The sequence below is a fragment of the Rhinopithecus roxellana genome, chromosome 12, assembly GCF_007565055.1.
Source record: "Rhinopithecus roxellana isolate Shanxi Qingling chromosome 12, ASM756505v1, whole genome shotgun sequence".
In the NCBI taxonomy this organism is placed as follows: Eukaryota; Metazoa; Chordata; class Mammalia; order Primates; family Cercopithecidae; genus Rhinopithecus; species Rhinopithecus roxellana.
This window is the reverse complement of record NC_044560.1, coordinates 76,864,258-76,891,201: the sequence shown is the minus strand read 5'-3', so window position 1 is coordinate 76,891,201 and position 26,944 is coordinate 76,864,258. Positions and strand designations below refer to the sequence as shown.

At 39.9% G+C, this 26,944-nt stretch overlaps 1 protein-coding gene and 2 pseudogenes across 2 annotated transcripts in view; 1 reads left to right on the top strand and 2 right to left on the bottom strand.

Moving 5' to 3' along the window:
* Positions 1-287: 287 nt before the first annotated feature.
* Positions 288-10,710, bottom strand: LOC115900741 (annotated as a pseudogene).
* Positions 10,711-12,801: 2,091 nt separating this feature from the next.
* LOC115892229 lies at positions 12,802-13,463 on the bottom strand (annotated as a pseudogene). The gene has a single exon (XR_004052118.1). The product of XR_004052118.1 is annotated as a cysteine-rich hydrophobic domain-containing protein 2 pseudogene (transcript).
* Positions 13,464-26,766: 13,303 nt separating this feature from the next.
* LOC104673841 (zinc finger protein 98-like) overlaps positions 26,767-26,944 on the top strand; it is a 40,489-nt gene continuing 40,311 nt past the window's right edge. The window contains exon 1 of the mRNA XM_030942590.1: positions 26,767-26,821. Within this exon, the coding sequence (XP_030798450.1) occupies positions 26,792-26,821 (30 nt within the window). The 5' untranslated portion in view covers positions 26,767-26,791. The remainder of the gene's footprint in view (positions 26,822-26,944) is intronic.

Genomic DNA, 26,944 nt, shown 5'->3' with positions numbered 1-26,944 from the left:
CACAATATTGTTCACCCTTGTAGGTGTTTTCTCCAGTAAAAATTATCTTACCTAAAAATAAGTGAGACAATCTTTTAAAGGTTTTGTCACATTCTTCACATTTCTAGGATTTGTCACCAGTATAATTTTTTTACATTTAGAAAAGGTTTGAGGTGTTGTCAAAATCATTGTCACTCTCTGCTTTTATAGAGATTCTCCCTGGTATGAATTTTCTTGTGCTTAATAAGGCTTGCAGATCAGTTAAAACTTTGTCACATTCTTCATATTTGTAAGGTTGCTCCCCAGTATTAATTGTTATGTTTAGTAAGTGATGAAGATCAGCTAAAAACTTTGCCACATGCTTCATATTTGCACAGTTTCTCTCCAGTATGAATTCTCTTACGTGTAGTAAGGTGTGAGGAATGGTTAAAAGCTTTGCCACATTCTTCATATTTGTACAGTTTCTCTCCAGTATGAATTCTCTTATGTGCAGTAAGTGTTGAGGATTTGATAAAAGCTTTGCCAGTCTTCACATTTGTATGTTGTTTCTCCAGTATGAATTCTCCTATGTCTAGGAAGGGTTGCAGAATCTGTAAAAGCTTTGCCACACTCTTCACATCTGTGTGGTTTTTCTCCAGTATGAATTCTCTTATGTCTAGTAAGGGTTGCAGAGTCTGTAAAAGTTTTGCCACATTCTTCACATTTGTATGGTTTCTATCCAGTGTGAATTCTCTTGTGTGTAGTAAGCACTGAGGATTTGTTAAAAGCTTTGCCACAGTCTTCACATTTATATATTTTTTCTCCAGTATGAATTATCTTATGTCTTGTAAGCGTTGTACAGTATGTAAAAGCTTTGCCACAGTCTTCACATTTGTATGATTTTTTTCTCCAGTATGAATTCTCTTATGTCTAGTAAGGGTTGCAGAGTCTGTAAAAGCTTTGCAATAGTCTTCACATTTGTAGGGTTTCTCTCCAGTATGAATTTTCTTATGTTTAGCAAGTTTTGAGAATTGGTTAAAAGCTTTGCCACATTCTTTACGTTTGTAGGGTTTCTCACCAGTATGAATTATCTTATGTGTACTAAGGTTTGAGGATCAATTAAAAGCTTTGTCACATTCTTTATATTTGTAGGGTTTCTCTCCAGTATGAATTCTTATGTTTAGCAAGTATTGAAGATTGGTAAAAGCTTTGCCACATTCTTCACATTTGTCAGGTTTCTCTTGAGTATGAATTTTTTTTTTTTTTTTTTTTTTGAGATGGAGTGTCCCTCTGTCACCCAGGCTGGAGTGCAGTGGCCGGATCTCAGCTCACTGCAAGCTCCGCCTCCCGGGTTTAGGCCATTCTCCTGCCTCATCCTCCCGAGTAGCTGGGACTACAGCCGTCTGCCACTTCACCCGGCTAGTTTTTTGTATTTTTTAGTAGAGACGGGGTTTCACCGTGTTAGCCCTGATGGTCTTGATCTCCTGACCTTGTGATCCACCCGTCTCGGCCTCCCAAAGTGCTGGGATTACAGGTTTGAGCCACCGCGCCCAGCTCGAGTATGAATTTTCTTATGTGCAGGAAGGTTTGAGGGATGATTAAAGGCTTTGCCACATTCTTCACATCTGTTGGGTTTCTCTCCAGTATGAATTCTCTTATGTCTAGTAAGGTTTGTAGACTGGTTAAAAGCTTTGCCACATTCTTCACATTTGTAAGGTTTCTCTCCAGTATGAATTCTTTTATGCATAGTAAAGGTTGAGGATCTGTTATAGGCTTTTCCACATTCTTCACATTTGTAAAAATTCACTGTAGCATGAATTCTTTTGAGGTAGGTGTAACAGCATGCAAAATGATTTGCCACATTCTTTACATTTGAAAGGTTTCTTATCAGTATTTCTTATGTGCATTTAAATGTGAAAAATTATCAAAGACTTTCACATATTTATCAAATTGAAACATTTTGCTCTGGGTAGTTGGCAAACATTGCTTAAGTTCATTGTAACTTTCTTTGTGCACCTTACACTCATCCACACTTTTATAGCCTTCTTTTAAAGAAATTCCTTATCTCTACATTTTTCGTATCTTCTCAGTGTTCCTTTTTGGAAAGAATCTTTTATGTTCTTCTCTGGCAAAAAGTCTTGGGTGAAATGAGAACACATTAGTGAAAGAAATAAAAATAACACATTACTTTAATTGCTAGACTCAAATGAATATACTTTCCAAGTCTAATCTATACAATTACATAAACTACATCAGCAAGATGGCATAGCACAATACCACAGATGATAATTTCTTCCTAGACATATAAATTTAACAAAAAGATACTGACCAAAACGCTTTTGTGGAAAATTGATGAATAAGTGTGTTCAGTGCCCCAAGTGAGCACAATATAAACAGCCTCATAGAAGAAAAAGAAACGTCTGTTATATTTACCCAACACAGCTTTTTCTGCTCCCCAATATAACATAATGTCTTTAGAAGTAAATTGCCAACTTCAATTGTTTTGCAGAGAGGAATACCTGAGAGTAGATAATTCATCAAGCAAAATGGTTTTTTTGGCTCACAGTTTGGCAGACTGTAGAAAAAGTGTGTGCCAGCATCTGCTTCTGGTGAGAATCTCAGGAAGCTTACAATTAGGCGAAAGGCAAAAAATAACAGGGCATATCAGATGATAAGAGAAAGAGCAAGTGTGCGGTAAAGAAGCCAGGTTCTTTTAATGAGCCGATCTTTGAATTAACAGAGTATAAACACTTTGATTAACAAGATAGTGACAAGCCATTCATGAGGAATTTGCCCCCATGACACAAACACCTCCCGCCAGGTTCCACATTAAACAATGAGGATTACACTGTAGCATAAGGTTTGGAGAACATGGAAATCCAAACAATATTGCAGACCAATTAGGTTTAATAGGTATATACAAACCATTTTAATCAAAAGCAAGAAAATACACAATATTCTTATATGTGCCTGGTATATTCTGTTAGTACACATACCAAGTCTTATTAAATCTGAGAACACCAGCTGGGTGCAGTGGCTCATGCCTATAATCTCAACATTTTGGAAGACCGAGATGGGAGAAACATGTGGAGCCAGAAATTTGAGACCAGCCTGGGCAACACAGTGAAACCCTGTCCTTTTAAATAATCAAAAAGTTAGTGAGGCAGAGTAATGCATATCTGTAGTGTTAGCTTCTTGAGAGATTGAGGTGAAAGGATCACTTGAACCTGGGAGGTTATGGTTGCAGTGAGCCAAAATTATTCCACTGCACTACAGCCTGAGTGACAGAGTAAGATCCTGCCTCAAACAACAATGAGACATACATTTAAGAAGACCAAAATCATACATGTTTTCTGACCAGAATTGAATAACACAAGAAATTAAGAGCAAAAGTAAAACTGGCAAACCCAAATATATTTGAAAATGAAACAAACTCTTTAACATATTCTTGGCTTAAGGGTAAAAAAATTTAATCCTAGGCCGGGCACAGTGGCTCACGCCTGTAATCCCAGCACTTTGGGAGGCCGAGCGGGTGGGTCACCTGAGGTCGGGAGTTCGAGACCAGCCTGACCAACATGGAGAAACCCCGTCTCTACTACAAATACAAAATTAGCTGGGCCTGGTGGCACATGCCTATAATCCCAGCTACTAGGGAGGCTGAGGCAGGAGAATTGCTTGAACCTGGGAGGCGGAGGTTGTGGTGAGCTGAGATCGTGCCATTGCACTCCAGCCTGGGCAACAAGAGTGAAACTCTGCCTCAAAAAAAAAAAAAAAAAAAAATTTAATCTTTCGAAGATGTCAATACAACCTAGAGTGGTGAACAGATTTATTATAATCTCTATAAAAATCTGAAGAGCACAATTTTTTACAAACATATTGTTTAAAATTTTTTAATTTAATGATAAACTATAGCCAAACACCCATTAAAAAACAAGGAGGCACTATATTTCCTGATTTCAAACATATTAAAAGCTAAATAACACAAACAATGTGGTACTGACACACAGATAAACAGGCGAAAGAATATAATAGAGAGCCCAGAAATCAACCTTTCTGTATATAATCAAATGATTTTCCACAAAGTTGCCATGAGCACACAATAGAGAGAAGATAATCTCTTCAAAACATAATGTTGAAAACTAGATATCAACACTGATAAAATAAAATTAGATCATTTCCTTGAACCATATATGAAAAGTATTTTAAATAAAATACTTACATATTAAAAAACTAACAAATCTCTTAGAAAAAAACATCGGGAGAAGACATGACATTGGTCTTGGCACGATTTTCTTAGATACAACATTAAATGGATGAGCAACAAAGAAAAAAAGAAAACTTTAACTACACTATACTCCAAAACTTCTGCATGTCAATGAAAACATTCAGTAGAGTGACAATGCCTTTCAGAAAGTGGGTGAAAATATTTGCAAATCACATATGATAGGAGTTCATATTAAAAATATATAACTCTTTGAACAATGAAGTTGAATAACTTGATTTAGAAATAAATAATTGAACTAAATTTTTATCAAAAAAGTTACACAAATGGGAAAACCCTTTGAAAAAACATGCAGAATTACCATTTGTAAAGAAATGAATAAAAATTACATTGAAAAACAAAATCACCTTATACTTAATAGAATGGCAACTATCAAATTTTTAGAAATACCAAATCTGTAGATGATGCAATAAAAATGACAGTCATGTTGATTGTGGGTGGAAAACAAGGATGCAGCCATTATTTTAAAATGTATAAATGTTCCTCAAGTAATTAAAATAAAAGTATCATCAAATACAGCAATCTCATTTATGAATTTATATCTAAAATATGCAACACAGGACCTGAAAGACACATTTGAACATCTATGTTTATTGTATCAGTACTCACAAAAGTTAAAAGGCTGAAGCAACTTAGATAGTCCTTGACTTATAAACACATCAAAAACCATGTTATACACACACACACACACACACACACGTACACACAAAATAGAATATTACTCAGCCTTAAGTAAATCTTGTCATATTTTCAGATAAACTATGAAAATATTATGTTACCTGAAATAAGACAGTAACTAAATGATGAATACTATATGATTCCACTTATATGAGATATCTTAATTAGTCACACTCATAGAAACAAAACATGGAAGGGTGTTTGTCAAGGGCTGGGGGGGAGGGTAAAATGGGCAGTTGTTAATTAATGGGTATTGAGTTTTAGTTTCATAAAATGAAAAATTTATAGAACTCTTTTATATAATATGAATATACTAAACAATCCTGAAATGTACAGCTTCTTTTTTTGAGACAGGGTCTCACTCTGTCACCCAAGCTTGAGTGCAGTGGTAAAATTACGGCACACTGTAGCCTCAAGCTCCCAGGCTCGAGTAATCCTCCACCACCAATCTCCAAAAGAGCTGAGAGTACAGGTGCACACCACCATGCCTGGCTATTTTTATATTTTTTTTTTTTTTTGTAGAGAGAGAATCTCCATATGTTTTCTAGGCTGCTCTCAAACTTTTGGGCTCAAGTGATTCTTCTGTCTTCCCCTCCTAAAATCCTGGGATGACAAATGTGAGCCACCACCATGCCTGGCCCTGAAATGTACACTTCAATAGATTTAAGATGGTAAATTTTATGTTTTAACAACAATGTTTTTCAAAGAAAAACCAAAAAAATACAGAATTATAATTGTTTTCAAAAATTACCTTCAAATCACAAAAGTGTCCCTCTCACACAAAGGAAATATATATTCATTGTTAAACACATAGTGAAAATAAGACTGTTTCATTGACTATTTACTTAGACAAGAAAAAACAACCATTCAGCTAACAGAGAATGTATAGAAGATAAACCATAACAAAAATTAGGGTTATATTTATAGATGCACACACATGTATATAATCTGATTGTGATAGACCTATGGCCGATTTATAATTAAGCCCATTGACTTAAAGTGTACAAATAGAATTGCAAATTGTCTAATATTATAGTACATAAGTAAAATCAAAACCCACAATAAACTGATGTTAATAAACCAACACTATAAAACACCAACATAGACTGGAAAACAATAATAAGAGAAATGTTTATTCATAAATTGTGGTTTGTGATATTGATGTAATATTAAGAAAGGATTTGTCTAGATAACGACAATATTTGACTAACTGTGTACTCACGGAGGGCAGGTATTTTAAATCATTGAAATACACTATATGTCTGTTAAATTTCAGAGAAATTGCAGTATAGTCATAAATAAAAGATTCTCATGAGAAACTAAACATTTTTTAAAAACTAGAAATAAGTTTTATGTTTTAAATATATGCTATTCTTACACAAAATAAAACTGCTGTAATCCAACTTTAGAAGCAAAAAATAGCCTTACATCACTAAATGTAAGCCGAATATGGTTAGAGCCTATGATATATAAAACAAATATACGGGAAAAAATTATGTGATTATTTAGATACAGGCTGAAAAAGTGGGTACAAATCCTATAATTCTTTTTTGCCTACAGCTAACTTAAATGTATAAGTAACTGTTTTAGTAAATACGGAGTGTCTACTAATTATCTAATTTACTTCAGGCATAACATGTAAATTCTAGAATATTGTTCTAAATCTCCGAATCTAAAATTACAAATTTGTAATAGAAAATAAAGAATAAAAATATATAAAGAGAGTGAAATAAGTACGACGGAAGAAGAAAAGGTACCCTATTTTCTTACTCCCTGCACAGCAAGACAATTTGTCAGCCATCTCTGACAAAAATATCTTCATGAGAGAGCCAGGCCTCATGGCTCCAACCTATAATGACAGCTACATGGTACATTCAGGTTAGAAAATTGCCTCAGGTCAGGATTTCAAGACCAACCTGGATTATGTAGCAAGACTCCGTCTCAAAAATAAGTGCCTTTAAGAGAGCTTTGAGATCCAGAGAGGGGGTTGTGAAGATCTGATAAAGCCCAAGATTGAAAAGTCTTCTTTTCAGAAGGCAGGCCCTCATTTAGGTGGCAAACTACAGGATCCTTGTTCTTAAGTACAGACTAGGAAGTGGCCTATCTAGCTTGGCACAACAGAAAATTCTGAACTTACTGTGTAACCATCTCAAACTCGTTCCAGCCACAATCTGAGAGACGTCCTGCCCTTCCAGAGGCCTGGAGGAAGACATTCATCTATAGCCATGCAGGCAGGCCTGCAGACCTTGGCCTTTCCCAAGGTCCCTGAAGCAGTTCAATGACCCAGTTTCAGCTCCCTGAGCCACAGTTAATGGACAGTTCTGCCTACCTAAGAACCCACACAGTGACCTGGAAAAATTCTTCCTGGTGCTCAGTGAAAGCTGTACTCATCCACATTTTGACATAAGGCCCACCATATGCAGACTTGACTGCAGAAACCTGCACTAGTGTCTGCCCTACAGAGCAAAGTACCAAGAGAAATTCAATCTATCCAACATATAAAATGTGAATTACAACTACCAAATCCTCTTGTGACAAGCCAACTAAAGGTGGACCCTAGTGCGGACCCAGCAGCCTGGTGACCAAGCTATAACCCCTCTCCACTACAAACCCAAAGGGCATCCCATCACCCTGGGGGCCCAACAGAAGATGATCTTTACCTACTGAAAGCAGTTTAAAAAACTTGAAGAGGTATTTCTTCCTTCAAATTTACATACACCAGTGCAAAACTATATTGTGCCTATTGTCAATGCTTCTCTTTTAATATAGCATTAAAAGTATGTGGCAGAAGAATTAGTCGAAAAATAAAAAAGTCACTAAAATGGAAAACAAGTAAAAAGTCGCTGGTTGTAGATCATATGATCTTATATATATGAAACCATAAACAGTACATTAAACCCTGTCTAAACTACTAAATACAATCAGCAAATTAGGAAAATATAAAATTAACATACAAGTTAGGGTTCCATACACTTAAGACAAGCTCTGTGATAAAATACAGGAAGAAAACAATCTTATTTACAACAGCATTAAAATGATAAATTTCGAGAACAAATTTAACAAAGGAGGTAAAAAATCTTTACAATGATATATCGGTAATAGAAATTAGAAAAGGCATAAATACATTTTAAAATATTTCATGTCTATGGCCGGGTGCGGTGGCTCACATCTGTAATCCCAGCACTTTGGGAGGCCGAGACAGGCAGATCACAAGGTCAGAAGATTGCGACCATCCTGGCTAACAGGTGAAACTCTGTCTCTACTAAAAATACAAAAAAATTAGCAGGGGCATGGTAGCAGGTGCCTATAGTCCCAGCTACTCCAGAGCCTGAGGCAGAAGAATGGTGTGAACCCAGGAGGTGGAGCTTGCAGTGAGCCGAGATCGCACCACTGCACTCCAGCCTGGGCAACAGAGTGAGAGTCCGTCTCAAAAAAAAAAAAAAATTTCATGTCTATGCATTTAAAGAATAAATACTGTTAAAGTACCATGTTACCCAAAGTGATCTATAGATTCAATAAACTCTCTAACAAAATTTCAGTGGCAAATTTTTAAGTAATGGAAAATACAATTTTAGAATTTCCATGAAACTACAATAAACTTTGAATAGTCAAAGCAATCTTAAAAATATAGAACAAAGCAGAGGGGCATCATACTTTTTAACTTCAAACGATATTTGAAGACTATAGTAATATAAGCAAGATAAAATGTGCAAAAAAATGAACAAAAAAAACAATAGAAGAGAAACTACTACTCACATTTCACACATGATGCAAAAACTTAAAAAATTGTTTATCACAGAGTTTCTTAAAATTATGCAGATTTGTGTGTTCCCAAAAAGCATGTAAAAGTAGTCAGACTGTACAGTTTTTTATATGCCATGAAGAGGATGGTGGCTCTCACTGAAAACTTGAAAGAAGATCACCAGAAAGAAAGTAGAATCCTTAGAAAATTTAAAAGCATAAAAGAGAAGATGTCCAAATGTGAGAGAAAAACAAAACAAAACAAACAAACAAACAAAAAAAAAAAACCCTCAGGCTTCCCAGAAACTATTTCCTATAAAACATAGCTTTCCAACTCACATTTTAACAAGTGGCTTTCTCCTTCATTTTTAGATCTCTCATCTGTGTCATCCGTTGTATTCACCTTCACTCTCACCTACCTGGGGGCTCATCCACCATCTCATGTCTCTTCATATTCCAGGGCTCTTTTTCTTGCTCCAGACAGGTGATCAGGTCTGGCTTAGAGACAGTAATACCTGTTTCATTACAAATAAATAAAGTAAATTTTGCTCATATTCTCCAATTACCAACCTAGTTATGTGTTCAGTAAAGAGGGTGTAATAAAATATTTTCATAAAGTAATCATAAAATACTGATTTCTAACAGATAATTTTAAATATTTTAAATTTGTAGGTTATTAATTTCACTACCCAGTAATACTGAGTTAAAACTTGGTGTTGGCAATTAGATTTTAAGGTACGGGCAACAATATTTTATGTCACAAAATTAATGAAATTACTGCTAATCTAGAGTAAAGGACACAGATCAGCTGAGGAATGTGGAAAGTTCAGGTCAAGATGAAACACCCTGAAGAAGTTATTTTATACATGGACAAATCCCCAAGATTCTCTTAAAAACACGGATCTGAAACTCATTTATGCAAAGCATAAATTACCAAAACATACTCTACAAAAAAGAGAAATGAAACCATTATGGTATGTTTGGAATTGTGTGTTGAAGTTATCCTCACCCAGGAAGACCAGATTCCTGTAGTTCTCTAACATCATCTTCCTATATAAATTCCACTGTGCAGTGTCCAAGAATTGCCACTCCATCAGAGAGAATTCTATGGCCACATCTGTAAATGTCAACAGTCCCTGAAAAACACAAACACACACACATAGAGACACACACACACACACACACACACCAGGTAGCCAGCAGAATTTATAACTTGACTAAAGGCAAAATGAGAGAGTTAAAAAGAACTGGTTCTGACTTACAGGAGTGACTGAAATTATCCAATAAAATATTTATTTACACAGAAATATTTCCTAATGCATTCTCTAATCCTGAGAAAAGAGAATGGCATAAGATCCACACCACCAGTGTATCTATAATACTTTTCTGGATGATAAAGTATAAAATTAAGGGCATCAACACAAATGTGTACACTTTTCAGTGCTCTGTTTGCATCATACAGAATCAGTTATGTATATTTTTCAGGTGGAAAAGATATGTTGAGTTAGAAGTTACCTCTATAATTTGTCATTTTTAGTAGCAATTTTAAATAGTCTGTCTTTAACACCCTAATAGCAAGTATCTCCTGATACAGTTTTTAGAAGTTTTTGTGTAATAAATGCCATCTTGTTTAAATCAGCATTTTCTAAACAGTGTTCTGCATAGAGCTAATGGAGAACACAGATGGAATCTCAACATTAGATGTTCTTCATGTTTACTAAGGACTCCAGCTTTTCCCAATAGGAATCTTGAGTATCCACACCTTCCCATGTTCAGCACCACAAGGGGAACATTTTTAATACTGCAGACCATAAATTCCTGGTGAGAATTTTGCATGGCATATAAGAAGCCATGATGTAGAGAATGTAGAGAAAGCTATGGTATATAGGAAATAAATATTTTTCAGAGACCTTGACTATCATAAAAAATTTAAAACATACCTAAAACAAACTTATTAGGGAGAAAAAACACGTAGAGAGATTAAGGTTTGCAAGTACTGAATGCATGGCATTCCAGGAGGCAGAGGGGACATAGCTGTTTATACGAGACATGTTTAGCTGAAAAAAAAGTCATTTTTTTCCTTTCTCCTCCTTCTCTGGAAATTCACTTCAGATGAGATTCTCTGGACAAATTACATCTGGATCTGGAGAATATGCCTTAAAAGTGTCAGCACTACATGTTTACCTGCTACCACCACACCCACAGGCAGAAGGACCAAGAGCTGCAAAAAAAGTCCACCCATTTCTGTTTTTTATATTAAAAAAAAAAAGACTCAGGAATGATGAGCTGTTCCATGGAAATAAAAGTAAAAGCTTCTTCTTTCCTGTCCTCAGGTGACCTCCCTTTTAACAGACTTCATCAATTTCTGCTACAGTAATGAAAATATGAGCCACACTTTCCTGTCACTACCAAACCCAAACAGAACAGGCCCTGTGACCACCTTTTAGTTCAAAGGTGGAACTTAACTCTCATAAATGTATCTTGAACCTCTCATACTTGATTCTGGCCTCACCTAAGAGTCACATGAGGCAGTTCATTTAAGCAACATGAATGCTTCTACTCAGAATTATAAATAGAACCTGTAGTTAAAAAAAAAAAAAGAAAAAAAAGCATGAGTAAAGAAATTTCAGCAAATTAGCCATGTCATCCTAACTAGAAACATGGGCTGATAACCATTTAGCCAAGCATTGCCCCTTAAGCTTTAATAAGCTTAAAAATCAATTGGTAATTTTGGCCCCACTCTGTGCGATATAATCCTGCAGGTTTGGAAAGCGTCCCTGAGTATTTTACACAAGTTCCCAGTTAATGCTAGTGTTGCTTCCCCTGGGCTCATCATTAGCAGTAGTTAGAGAAAGCAGGCACAGCAAAGAGTCCCTTACACTCAGCACCCTTGTCACAACACACATACTTCTAGGACAAATGAAGACAACCAATTTCCTTATTCTTTGCTGGTTCCTTAAATTTTACAGAACAAACAGAAGGCAGCAATGTTTGAATAAGTTTACATTTGGAAACCAACATGTGCACATGCAATGTTTATTAAGGAGGTACTATGGGCTCAAGAGTATGTTACAGAGCACTGTGTCGGGTATAACGTACTGTTTGATTTAATCCTCATAACACCCTGGGAGCTGGTACTGTCTTTAATAATTCCCAGATTTTAGACAGGGGGCCTAGCATTTTTATGTCTCCTTCTGATTATCTGTCATTGATATTTTTTTAAAAAGTATAGAATAAAACCTAAATAAAGACAGGTAAAAGGGATATAGAAAGAGTTTATATAGTTTAGCAGAATTTGTATTGTGTTTATATTTACTTTTTGTGACTTGTGGAACAACTACTGGATCTGCAGAAATAGAGAACAAGTTGTACTTGGACTGTCTCTGCTAGCACTGTTTAAAAAAAAGAAAAATAAGCCAGGCACGGTGGCTTACACCTGTAATCCCTGCACTTTGGGAGGTTGAGGTGGGTGGATCTCATTTTAGCAAGAGGAGAAAAGGGAAAGACGAGATTCTCACATCTACATGTCTACTCAGTGCACACGTTCCTCTGATTGGGTATCTGCGCTCCACTGTCTGCGAATCAGTTTCAGGACTGAAGATACAAGAGTCATTGAAAGAGGTAAAACGGTTGATCGCTCCCCTGTCACGTTTGTAGAAATCTGGTCTAGTCTCTCTAGAAGTGACTATAGAAAACTACAGGTACCTAACAGGCAGAGACCCAATTTTGTCTGCATATTTAAGGGAAAGCAGGCACTTTGCAGCAAATTTGTGAGTTGACTGGAAGGCTGAGGGGGAAAAGTCCCCTCTACAGTAAATTCTGGTTGGCACCTTATATGTTTTTATCATGTCTGATAATTCTAGACAGTGTTTGGAAAATACAATTAAGAGAAAAATTTTCTCCATCCCCAGAGAAACACCACAATGACAAAACAGTAAGAATTGTGTTTTTTTATGCTAAGTTCAAATGTATTTTTTTGATAATACAAAAAAGTAATCCTTGAAAAATCTGAATACATAACAGAAAAAAGCACAATAGCTTAAGTATTAAACATCTGTATGAAATAACTGTTGCAAAGATTGACAAAAATGCACACTTAGAACATGCGGTTATTTAAAAACAAACAACAAACCACCACACGATTCTGTAGAACCAATGTTATGTCACCACCAGGGGAGCACCAAGCCAGGCACCACTGGAAAGACAACCTACTTGGAAAGTCTCTAAAGTAAATGCTAATCTGGTCGAAAAATCGGTGTCTTTGGTAAAAATTCTATGAGGATAACATATTCCATCATGTTATTCATTTCACATTTCCTTTTGCTCAGTCTCCAATGCAGGCACAGCTTGTGGTATAACCTATTGTTTTCCCGGTCTAATAACTTCTCAATCGATCTTCGTGTCCTTTTACTGAGGCAAATAACTGGCCACATACTACAACCTAACGTGCAGCAGCAACAAAGGCAGCCACAAAGTAGCCAACGTACATTAACGGGAAGGTTCTTCTTAAGACAACTGTTAACTCTGTTGATGCTGGCTTTAAATTCTTCAGGAGCTACTTTTACAGTTAACGAAGAAGGGAATTCTGATTCAAATTTGTTGCTCAGTCCAAATACGGTGACGTGACTGGAGCCGCGGACGACCACCGGGTCCCGCGAGTACTTGAGCAGCTGCTCCTCCAGGGCCCACTCCTCGTCCTCCCCTTCCTCATAGATTTCGTCGAAATCCGCCATCCTGAGCCTCCCAGCGCCCCTGCCCAAAGGGGCCTGACTCCCGGGGTTGGCACTGGGGTACCCGCGGGCGAGGCAGCGGAGGCTGAGGGGAGTCGCCGCTGCCGCCGGTTCCGAGTCCGCGGAGTTCGCTGTCCGCTGTCTCGCCTCCGGCTACAGAGATGGGGTGGGGACCGTCGCTGCCACTATCATCAGCAATAACAACAACACAATGTCAACATCCGCCCAGAGGCCGACACCTCCACAAGCACAGAGGCCGCTGCCTCCGCAGCAGCAGTACCAACTCAGGCAACCACAGCAACAGCCTGAGCCACCCGCAGCCAGAGCAGTCGGCTACGGTATCGCGAGACTTCCCGGGCCTACGGGTGGGCGGGAGCCTGCGCGGGCGCGTGGGCGCGTGGGCGCGGACTCAAGAATTGTGTTTTATTACCCAATTAATTGAGAATGCGTCATGCATCACAGTCTATCTGTTTAACAGCTTGCAAAGAAAGAAAGATGGTCACCATAATTAGTCCACGAGTGGAAGAATATACGGCACCATGTCATACATAGTTCATCCTGAATTCACCTGGTAACTGGAGAGGCCATTCATGTATGCTAATTGGTTATATTCAGTGATAAAATACACTTTTCACATCTTCATGATGTAAGGTAGTTTTGCAACTTGAAGCCAGGTGCCTGCCGAAAGCAGGCTCACTCTGCTACACAAATGGTTGATTAGGGTGCTGTCTTTTTGGCTATTTACATTTTAAAGCAATGGCTCTCTACTTCCCTGAGCACTGGGTTATAGCAATCCTGCTTGCCTTCTCCTCCTGATGGCTAGTGCCCTTTCTTGAACCCTACCATCTGCTACTGAGGTACAGCCCACAGTACAGGGCTCACAGCTGGAAACTCACGTCTTACATGAACCCCAGTTGCCACAGCAGCACTTGAGTGTCACATCGGAGAATGAAGCCTGAGCAGCAGGAGGAGAGCCTGCAGACCTCCTGGTTAGAACTGCACCTTCACAATAATGGAAATGAAAACAGTGTTTCAGCCTCAGTTTCTGTTTATATTGGTGACATGAAAAAAATACTGCTGGATTTCCAGCATGAGTCACATAGCGATAGGTCTAAGAGTTCTCCCTGTGACAGCCCACCTCATTTGCAGACACCATGGGATACTAATAGGACCCCTGAAACAGCCACGCAAAGCACTGGAGAGAAAAACAGCTAGCACTCAGTCTGAGAAAGATTATATTGAGAAAAGAAAGCTAAAGGCGTCTTAAGAACACTTCTATTAGATATAAACTTGATCCAATCAGCCAGAAAATATTCTCCTTAAAGGAATTTCTCTCTAAAACCCCAAAGCACTGCCGGGGATGGTGGTTTATGCCTGTAATCCCAGCACTTTGGGAGGCTGAGGCAGGCAGATCACTTGTGGCCAGGAGTTCAAGACCAATCTGGCTAACATGATGAAACCCCATCTCTACTACAAATCCAAAATCAGATGGACTTGGTGGCATGTGCCTGTGATCCCAGCCACTCGGATTCCTTTTCAGTTGAGATTCTCTGGACAAATTACACCTGTATCTTGAGAATATGCCTTTAAAGGTGTCAGCACCACCTGTTTACCTGCTACTGCCACACCCACAGGCAGAAGTACCAAGACCCACTGAAAAAGTCCACCCACTTCTGTCCTTCATAACATGAAAAAATCAGGAACAATTAATTGCTCCATGATGATAGAAATATATGTTTCTCCTTTCCTGTCTTTGGTGCCCTTCCCTGCCACAGATACCAACAATCTCTGCTACAGTAATAAAAATATGGGCCACACTGCCCAGTCCACACCAAACCCAAACAGAACAGGCCCTATGATCACCCTGTAGAAAACAGCTGAAACTGAACTCTCATGAGTGTATCTTCAACCCCTCATACTTGATTTTGGTCTCACCTTAGAGTCACATGAGGCACTTAATTAAAACAACATGGATGTGTCCAACAATAAAAAGAACCCGTGGAAAGGCTTGAGCAAAGATATTTCTGTGAATTGGCAATGTAATTTGAGTATCCACACCTAAGTAATCCACATTACTTACAATGGCAAAAACTGTAGTAACTTTTGCACCAAATGAATAGAACCCTGGGTTTATAACCACTTAGCTAAGCATTGCCTCTCAAGCTTTGATGAGCTTATAAACCACTCAGTAATTTTAGTCCCTCTCTATGTAATGTGATTCTGCAGGTTTTCAAAGAGTACATGAATGTGTGTTTTAAATAAGTCCCCTGTCAATGCTGATGATGCTCCCCCTAGGCTCATTACTAGCATTAGTTAGAGAAGCAGGCACAGCACAGAGTCCCTTACACTTGGCATTCTTGTCACAACACAAATACTTCTGGCACAAATGAAGACAACTAATCTCCATCCTGAAGTATCACATTCTTTGCTGGCTCTTTAAAGTTTACAGAGGCAACAAAAGGTAGCGGTGCCTGAATAAGCCTGCATTTGGAAAACAACATGTACACATGGACTAATGCAATGTTTACTAAGCAGGTACTATGTGCTCAAGAGTATGTTGCAGAACACTGCGCTAGAAATAACACATTATGTGATTTAATCCTCATAACACACTGGGAGTTGGTACTAAGTGTTTAATAATTCCCAGCATTAGGTGAAGGGCCCAGCATGTGTATTTCACCTTCTGTTTCTGTTCTTGGTTTTTTTTTTTTTTTAAAAAATGTATAGAATAAAAGCTAAATGTAGACAGATGACTGGAATACAGAAAAGTTGAATGCAGTTTAGAAAAATTTGTATTGTGTTTATATTTACTTTTTTGTGACTTGTGGAGCAACTACTAAATCTGCAGGAATAGAAAACAAGTTGCTAAATGGAATGTCTCTGTAAGCACTGATTTAATAGAAAATTTAAAAATGAAGACCTTAAAATATTACTTTATTTTTCCCATTTATCTCCTTTGGGGTGCAGAAAATTGTGAGCACCAGTTTTAGAAAGGCAGCAGGATTCACCAACCAAAACTCTCATCTCTTCTGTGAGGCAAGACTCCAGAGTTGGGCCAGATCTAAATAGGACCCCCAAATAGAGTGAATCTGAACAGAACTGGGGCAGGGAGTGGACCTTATGTAGAATTCTGTTCTCTGTGCCACTGGGGTATTTCCAGTTCTGTTTTCCTAAGCTTGCCTGAGAGAAAGTTATATCTCAGAGTTTGTATAATTTTTTTTAGCCACTGCCCTAATAAGCAATTTAAATAAGTGTTTTAAGGCTTTCTAGGGTAATTATTAGAATATATATATATATTATTAGCAGGAAATAGAAATGCATGTAATAATAACAACTCTTCTGTTCATAAATATCCCCTTAGCTGATGACATACGAAGTCACTACAATATGAAGAAAGTGGCCCAAATAAAGCCCAAGGTTTTTTGCACACATCTGTTCATTGTATCAACCACATGATGCTTAATTCAACACTTTATTCAGGTGCTAGCCTAGACTAAAAGTTCCTGGATGGTAGGAACCATGACTACTTCATCTGTTTTTCTAATGGTCATATAAAATAAAAGCAATTAGTTTATACGTTTGAGTCTTCAGATATCCTAGTTGTTTGTCACCCAAGTACCAGAAAACTGGAGAAACTCTCATCTGGGTACCCACCAAAGTCATCTCCTGCGTAAAGGGAGGAGCAAATACAGGATGACTCAATTTTTTACACTGAGACAGAAGCAGAATTAACCACTTTTGTTACCCTGGCACAATTCTGCTCTGGACATCCTCAAATGCCTCAAAGATGCCCAGCTGATTGTGAGAGTTCCCAGTGACCCTGGGCTGATGGCCCAGTGATAAGCCAGGCAGGAGAGACTCAAGCTAATTCTTTTTTTTTTTTTTCCTTTGTGATGGAGACTCGCTCTGTCTCCCAGGCTAGAGTGCAGTGACACAATCTCAACTTACTGCAACCTCTGACTCCCAGGTTCAAGAGATTCTCCTGCCTCAGCCTCCTGAGTAGCTGGGATTACAGACACCCGCCACAACGCCCAGTTAACTTTTGTATTTTAATTACAGACAGGGTTTCACCATATTGGCCAGGCTGATCTTGAACTCTTAAGGTGATCCAACCACCTCGGTCTCTCAAAGTGCTGGGATTATAGGCATGAGCCACTGTGCCCGGCCATTGCCAAACTTTAAAAAGAAAAAAGAAGAGTTCAAGACCATTTATAGCTGGGACTACAGGTGCATACCACCACGCCCATCTAAGTTCTGTATTTTCAATATAGACGGGAGTTTCGCCATGTTGGCCAGGCTGGCCTTGAACTCCTGACCTCGTGATCCACGCACCTCGGCCTCCCAGAGTGCTGGGATCGTGGGCGTGAGCAACCACACCCGCCAGGCCAACATATTTTTTCCTCTCTCAGTGGATCTGATTGTCATCAATCTACAATTACAAAAGCAATCCAGTCAATTTAGTTAGCTTTACACAATACTATTGTATCTGTAATTCCTTATTTAACAGTTTTACAACTTTTCTAGTGAAATAAGTATCTTTATCATTGGAGGCTTTTCAGAAATTTTCCATGAGAAAAATATATTTCCTTATATCCTTTTAGCTACTGTTATAACATCAGCTTTCTTGCATAAGAAAGCTTTTATATTACCAGAAAATATGCATTAAAATGATAATTGAATAAAATTCTTGTATCCATGATTAAATGGCCCATCAGGTAGCAGAAATGTACATGAAGTTTTGATTGTCTTCTCAGGATTAAATGTTTGATGAGAAAACATTGGTATTAACCTATTTTAGTAATTTATTATAGAATAATCACCACACACACTTAATTTATATTCAATTTAGATTATTTTCTCTCTTCTGTGATGAGTAATGGAATGCAGAGCTGTTAATAATGGAAGCTTTAAGAACTCAGGAATGAACAAGTGGCTGTTGGCTGTCTAGGTTCTTAATGAGTCCACACTTAACATTAAATTTATGTGCTCTTAAATACCAGGTTTGTTTCTCCAATTTAGGAGCATAGCACTGAAAACTGAGGTATTATCATAGGTAGTTTGACTCAGACCACAGTTTACTGAAATGGTATATCTAAAAAATTTAGTCTGGCTGTTTTAGCATAATATCTTAAAATACTCTGTCACATTAGATTACACAGAGTATTTTCCTAATATTCAAATAATTTTGATTTGCCTAGGTTAGCAGTTTTATAAGAGTTAGTCTCTTTATTAGAATTCCCACAATCCTTATGCAGAATAAACAATATGATCCTAAAATGGCCAGAAACCTGTATTCAATTTGTCTGGGCCCTTTCCAACGTTTCATGAACCTCCTTAGAGACATAATACTCTAGGATTTTGCAAACTTTTGAGATTTTTAGAAACTACATCACAATTAAACCATTAACTGTGGAAATAAAATGGTTATAAAGAAACAAATAAAAATTGATTATATCTGTGGCCTATAATAATTTATCAAAATCACCATAATTATGACTACTTGAATATACTCAGATATATAAAATTTTTGAAATTTCATGACTTTGATATAAATATGAATCACATATTTATTAAAATATAAGTTGAAGGTCAAATACCATTTTTATTTAATTCTTGCGGGTTTTTTTTTTTTTTTTAAAGGAACTCTAGCTCTGTCACCCAGGCTGGAGTGCAGTGGGACAATCTCAGCTCACTGCAACCTGCAGCTACTGATTTCAAGCGATTCTCCTGCCTCAGCCTCCCGAGCATCTGGGATTATGGGAGCGGGCCACCATGCCCAACTAATTTTGGTATTTTTAGTAGAGACAGGGTTTCACCATGTTCGGCAGGCTGGTCTCAAACTCCTGACCTCCAGTGATCCACCTGCCTCAGCCTCCCAAAGTGCTAGGATTACAGGCGTGAGTCACCGCACCTGATCCAAAAATTGTTTTTAATTTGACAGTGCTTCCCATGTAATTAAACATATCAAGTAATTCTGTTTATCATTCTTTTAGATGCTGCATTGGTGCTCTGTAGCATCCAAAAGTTAGGGGTCAAAAAGAAGACAATTTTTAAGCTGAAATTTGATTTCGGGAAGCTTGGCAATTATGTCAAAAGCTCAAAATAGAGCCGAGCACAGTGGCTCATGCCTGTAATCCCAGCACTTTGGGAGGCTGAGGCGGGGGGATCACGAAGTCAGGAGATCGAGACTATCCTGGGCAATGTGGTGAAACCCCATCTCTACTAAAAATACAAAAATTAGCTGGGCACGATGGCGTGTGCCTGTAATCCCAGCTACTCAGAAGGCTAAGGCAGGGGAATCAATTGAACCAGGGAGTCGGAGGTTGCAGTGAGCCAAGATCGCACCATTGCACTCTAGCCTGGGTGACACAGCAAGACTCTGTCTTTAAAAAAAAAAAAAAAGAGAGAAAGAGAGAAAAAAACTCAAAATAGGCTGGGCCTGGTGGTTTATGCCTCTAATCCCAGCACTTTGGGAGGCCATGGCTGGATTATCTGAAGTCAGGAGTTCCAGACCAGCCAGACCAACATGGTGAAACCCCGTCCCTACTAAAATACAAAAAAAAAATTAGCCAGGTGTGGTAGTGGGTGACTGTAATCCCACCTACTTGGGATGCTGAGGCAGGAGAATTGCTCAAACTCAGTAGCTGGAGATTGCAGAGAGCTGAGATGGTGCCACTGCACTCCAGCCTGGACGCAGAGCAAGACGTCATTTAAAAAAAAAAAAAGTTAAAACAGTTTTGATATTTGTAGGCTATTTATGATTTTCAACACTTACTAAAAGTACTTTGCCTGAAACAACCTCTTAACTTGAAATCGAGTGACTATAGACAGAGTATCACTCTGTCACCCAGGCTGGAGTGCAGTGGCCCGATCTCGGCTCACTGCAACCTCCCCTTCCCATGTTCAAGTGATTCTCCAGCCTCAGCCTCCTGAGTAGCTGAGGCTAAACTAATTTTCATATTTTAAGTAGACATGGGGTTTCACCATGTTGGTCAAGCTGATCTCAAACTCCTAACCTCAGGAGATCTGCCCGCCTCGGCCTCCCAAAGTGCTGGGATTACAGGTGTAAACTACCATGCCGGTCCTGTCTTTTGATTTTTAAAATGCCAGAGCTGCTTTTCAAGATCCCAAAGTCAGAAGCTGCCATGGGGCAAATCTCTGCAGCACACATGGAAATCACACACAGTGAATGCATCCCCCACCCTGAACCAATTGTTTTCATCCCAGCCTGCATGAAAAAATCACCCAGGGGGCTTTTTAAAACCCTCAAACATGCTGGATGCCGTGGCTCATGCCTGTAAACCCGGCACTCAGTAGGCCAAGGCCGGCAGATCACCTGAGGTCAGGAGTTCAAGACCAGCCTGACCAACATGGTGAAAACTCATTTCTACTAAAAATACAAAAATTATCCGGGCATCGTGGTGGGCATCTATAATCCCAGCTACTTAGGAGGCTGAGGTGGGAGAATCGCTTGAACCTGGGAGGCAGAGGTTGCAGTGAGCCGAGATCTCGCCACTGCACTCCATCCTAGGTGACAGAGAGAAACTCTATCTCAAAAAAAAAAAAAAAAAAAAAAAAGAGGAAAATCTGTTATTTTATTTAATTACAATAAAAGGTTAAAAAGTGGTCATTCTCTGTGATTTTGAAAGCAGCATTATCTAAACAGATGTATATTTGCATCTATATTTACCTTCACATACCTTTATGACATCTGTCTAGTCATTCTTTATCCATTCATAGAATGTATTTTAAAAGGATGCGTTTAAAATAAGTAGAGTGTCTGATAAAAGAAGCATTTGAAATGTATTATAAAAGTTAGTTGATCACATAGTGTCCAGATACTTACATGTTCACTCAGAACATATAAAGTAAGGTTATTATATCGTCTTACAGATACCTAAAAAATATTTTAAAAATATGTTGCTAAGGTTATCAGCTGAAAATAAGTGAGAATACATTTATTTGCACAGATAATAAAAATGCTTTTCAAACTGGATACAAAATATAAAATGTATCACAGAAAAAGTCAGATAAAATACATTATTTAAAAGATACACAACTCTGTGCTACAAAAGTTATGCCACATAGAGGAAGTGTTACTAATGGAGGGTGTCCAGGTTCTTGGCAACTTGAACAAAGAATTAGATTAAGTAAAATATACTAGTATAAACAAAATTTGGAGCATAATTCTCTCCACCTGATTTCTCCAAAATTTGAAAACTAGTTGTGAGTATTCCCTTTTTTTTTTTTTTTTTTTTTTTTTTAGGTGTGGCCTCGCTCTGTCACTAGGCTGGAGTGCAGTGGTGCAATCTTGGCTCACTTGGCTTACTGCAACCTCCGACTCTCTGGTTCAAGTGATTCTCCTGCCTCAGCCTCCTGAGTAGCTGGGGATTGCAGACACATGCCACCATGCCCAGCTAATTTTTGTATTTTTAGTAGAGACAGAGTTTCACCATGTTGGCCAGGATGGTCTTGATCTCCTGACCTTGTGATCCACCCACTTGGCCTCCCAAAGTGCTGGGATTACAGGCATGAGCCACCGTGCCTGGTCATGAATATTGTTAACTTATAACAATATAGTTATTTGCATAAGTGCAATAAAAATCTGTTTTCTTCCTGGGTGCAGTGGCTCACAACTGTAATCCCAACACTTTGAAAGGCTGAGGTGGGTGAATTGCTTGAGCCCAGGAGTTCAAGACCAGTCTGGGCAACATTATGAGACACCCCCCCCCCGCCTCCGTCTACCAAAAAATATATAAAAATTTGCCAGGCATGATGGCACTCACCTGTAGTCCCAGCTACTTGGGAGGCTGAGGTGGGAGGATCACCTGAGTGCAGGAGCCAGAGATTGCAGTGAGCTGAGATTGCACCACTGCACTCCAGCCAGAGTGACAGAGCAAGACACTGTCTCAAAAAACAGAACACAATTGAAGACACTGGTTGTTTTACCAAGGTATTGCCTGGAATGGCATGCTTTCAGATATAGACCGCTTTAAGGTATCATAGTTGGCTTATAGAAATAATATAAGCTCTTTGAATAAGCTGGCCTTACACCTCTTCTACACAGTTCCTGTACAGGTTCCTTACCTGTGGTAAGTAAAGAATTCCACTTTCTGACAGGCCGAGGAGTCCAAGTTTTTTATGACCTGGGGGTGTTTTGCTGAAAGATTTACCTTCATCATAGGTTTAAAGATTCATAAGCAAAAGAAATCACAATATTACACTCAAATGCAGTTCAGAGAAAAGTTTAATGATTAATGAAGCAAGAGTATAATGGTAAACTTAGCAAAGACTAAAGTAGGAGAAAAGGAAAATATGTATGTATATACACATTTACACCAAATTTGGGAGGATACCTACATCCAGATCAAGCAGTGCTGGGAAGTTCCAGAAACAGTCATCTGGAGTTCCAGTTAGAAGAATCCCTGGGTAGCGCATCTACTCTACAGGTGAGACTTCAAGAGAGCAGTAGGAGGCTCCCAGCTTACATTCTCGGGCCAGTAGCTGACATTGTCAGTAGCATTCAAATGTGCAGCCTTCAAGGTTTAGTCAATAATGCTTAATCTTTTAGTTTGTGTCTCTCAGGATGTTCTGAAGCACAGAGAATTGGTCACATTCCCAAGTTTTGAGAAGTTCTATAGCATACGCCCTGTCTTATTTGAAGTTTCTCATCCTGAAAGAGAATTCGAATTTTCCAACTCAGCTGAACACGCAGTCCCTGCCCTTGAACACACATTCTGGTTTTCTCACTGAGTCCCTGCTTGCTCCTGCCCACCTGACCATCCTAGGCAGGTGACTGGTGTTTCTGCCCCATGTGTGCTTTGGCTGTGAGGGTCACTGGTGGGCCACCATTGAGAAGGCACTGAAACTGGCCTCATTATCTGGGGTGTCACACGAAGTTCTTGGTCTCACAGTCAATGAAATCAAGGTGCAGACACTCCAACAGTGAGGTTAGAACAGAATTTTAATAAGCGAAGGGAAGAAAGCTCTCTGGCACAGAGAGGACTCCCAGGAAAAAGAGTTGTCATTTTAAAGTGAAAAGCCCAAGGGATTTTATAAACAAGCTGGTCAGGAGAGGAGCTTCATTTACATAAGGTGGGAAAATCCAGTCAGGACTAGGTGTGTCATTGTGTCCTTTGCATAAGGTGCAAACTTCTGACAGTCCCCACTCCAGCGTTGTTTTTTTTTTTTTTTTTTTTTGAGACAGAGTTTTGCTCGTGTTGCCTGGGCTAGAGTGCAATGGCGTGATCTTGGCTCACTGCTGCCTCCACCTGCCTGGTTCAAGCGATTCTCCTGCCTCAGTCTCCTGAGTAGCTGGGACTACAGGCACGTGCCACCACACCCGGCTACTTTTTTTGTACTTTTAGTAGAGACAGGGGTTCACTGTGTTAGCCAGGATGGTCTCGATCTCCTGATCTCATGATCTGCCTGCCTCGGCCTCCCAAAGTGCTGGGATTACAGCCATGAGTCACCGCACCCAGCCAAGCCCTAACTCTTGAGTGAGACCATAGGTCTTTTTGTTTTAGCCCCAATTCGGTTCATGGCATGTTTTTAATTTTGGGGGAATGAAACCTTTATTCCAGAAAAATTTTCCCCCACAGTAATGATCATCAATGTCAGGGCACCTAGCACAGTGCCTTGCACATAGGGTGCACTCAATATACATGGAACTGGGTTGATTCAGGAACAAAACCAATAGCAAAGTTAGTTTTGCAAAGAACACTAATTTGGTAATATTGGTAAGACTGAAAGGCCATGACTTAGCGGCAAATATTTTTTCATTCGTTTGAGAAACAATTTGCAACTAGGTCACCTAAAAGTGTTGGTTTACAGCAGAGGCATTTGAGCTTGGATGCACTGTCATCACATTGAGATATTTAAACTGCACTGTTGCCCAGTTTCCACTCCAGGAACCTGATTTAATTGGGGTGTGGCAACTCATGTTTGGGGGATTTTTAAAGACTCCCCCACCCGAGGTGATTTTTACATGCAGACTTGGGTGAAAACAATTAGTTCAGGGTGAGGGATGCATTCACTGTGTGTGATTTCCACGTGTGCTTCTGAGATTTGTCCCATGGCTGCTTCAACAGGACTTTGAAATCTTCAACAGGAGCTCTGCTATTTTAAAAATCAAAATACAGGCCAGGTGGGATGGCTCACGCCTATAATCCCAGCACTTTGGGAGGCCGAGGCGAGTGAATCACCTGAGATCAGCAGTTTGAGGTCAGCCTTGCAAACATGGCAAAACCCCGTCTCTACTAAAAATAGAAAAATCAGCCGGGTATGGTGGTGCATGCCTGAATTCTCAGCTACTCAGAGGCTGAGACACCAGAATCGCTTGAAGCCAGGAGGCTGAGTTTGCAGTGAGCCAAGATCGCGCCACCGCACTCCAGCCTAAACAACAGAGCGAGACTCCGTCTCAAAAAAAGAAGTTAAAAAATAAAAAAATAGAAGTAAGAAAGAAATGAAATGTCTTCCTAGCAGATCTGTCTCTAGTCACTTGATTTCAAGGTAAGAGATTGGTTCAGGCACACTACTTTTAGTCAGTGTTGAAAATCATAAATAGCCCACACATATCAAAAAGTGTTATTATTTTTTTCTGAGATGGAATCTCACTCTGTCACCCAGGCTGGAGTGCAGTGGCGCCATCTTGGCTCACTGCAACCTCCAACTCCCTGGTTCAGTCGATTCCCCTGCCTCAGCCTCCTGAGTAGCTGGGATTACGGGAACACATTACCACGCACAGCTAATTTCTGTATTTTTAGTAGAGACAGGGTTTCACCATGTTGGCCAGGATGGTCTCAATCTCCTGACGTCGTGATCTGCCTGCCTCAGCCTCCCAAAGTGCTGGGATTACAGGTGTGAGCCACCGCGCCGGGCCAAAGTATTTTTATTTTTATGTGAGAGACAGTCTCACTCTGTCATGCAGACTGGAGTACAGTGGCACAATCTCAGCTCCCTGCGACCTCTGCCTCCCAGGTTCAAACGATTCTCCTGCCTCAGCCTCCTGAGTAGCTGGGATTACAGGGACCCGCCACCACACCCAGCTAATTTTTGCATTTTTAGTACAGACTGAGTTTCACCATGTTGGGCAGGCTGATCTCAAACACCTGACCTCGTGATCTGCCCACCTTGGCCTCCCAAAGTGCTGGAATTACAGGCGTGAGCCACCGTGCCCCGTGTGTTTCTTGTTTTTAAAGTTTGGCTAATAGGAAATTTAAAATTCTCATGTGGATCACATTTTACTTGGAAGGATTGTGTCCTTTTAAAAATCTCAGGTTAGTTGGGCGCGGTGGCTCACGCTTGTAATCCCAGCACTTTGCAAGGCCGAAGCGGTCAGATCACCTGGGAGTTCAGCCTGGCCAACATGGTGAAACCCGTTCTCTAATAAAAATACAAAAAAATTAGCTGGGCATGGTGGCGCATGACTGTAATCCCAGCTACTCGGGAGGATAAGGCAAGAGAATCACTGGAACCCGGGAAGCAGAGGTTGCAGTTAGCCAAGATCGCACCATTGCACTCCAGCCTGGGCGACAGAGCAAGACTCCATCTTAACACAAAACTATCTCAGGTTGCCTGTTCAAAAGACCAGAGCCAGGAAGGTTATAAAAGCCGAAATTTAGGCTAGGCGCGGTGGCTTACGCCTGTAATCCTAGTGCTTTGGGAAGCCGAGGCGGGCAGATCACTAGGTCAGGAGTTCGAGACCACCCTGACCAACATGGTGAAAACCCTGTCTCTGCTAAAAATACAAAAATTAGCGGGGTGTGGTGGCACGTGCCTGTAATCTCAGCTACTCAGGAGGCTGAAGCAGTAGAATCTCTTGAATCCGAGAGGCAGAGGTTGCAGTGAGCTGATGTCGCGCCACTGCACTCCAGCCTGGGCGACACAGCGAGACTCCGTCTTAAAAAAAAAAAAAAAAAAAAAAAGCAGAAATTTAAAAATAATTGTTATTCTATTCTTTTCATGTGTGAGCAGCGATACAGTATAGTATTTACAAATACATGAGACTTTATACACAAGGTTAAAGACTAACACCCTCTGTAACGGTCTTAGCTCACCTCCGGGAGGAAGCCCTGCCTGAAAAGGCTGCACCTTCGGCTGTCACTCTTTCTTCATTCAGCCCAGCATTTGGTCACATCTTCTGTCACTCAGGGCGTGAGGGCGCGGCACGGGTGGGGGGGGGGGGGTCTTAAACGTTATCCAGTCAGCGGCGCTGGCCTGGGAACCGTCCAATCAGGCACGCAGCTGGAGCGGAAAGGGCGGCTTCCGGGATATGGCGGGGTCTTTGTCTCTCATTGCAGCCGGAGTTCCTGGTCTCGTCCTCGCCGTTCTGTGTCTTCTGCTCTTTGAGGCCCAGCCTCTGTGGCCCTGGACCTACAAGTAGTGGAGATCCACAGTTAAGATGCCAGGACCCCCTGGAAGCCTAGAAATGGTGAGAGTGCCGGGTCCGACATCCGGAGAGAGGAGAAGGGGCTGTGGCGGGACTCAGGCCTCCCCGCAGTCAGCTCCACAATCTGCGCCCCGAGTTCTCCTTACCCAACTCGGCCTCAGTCCC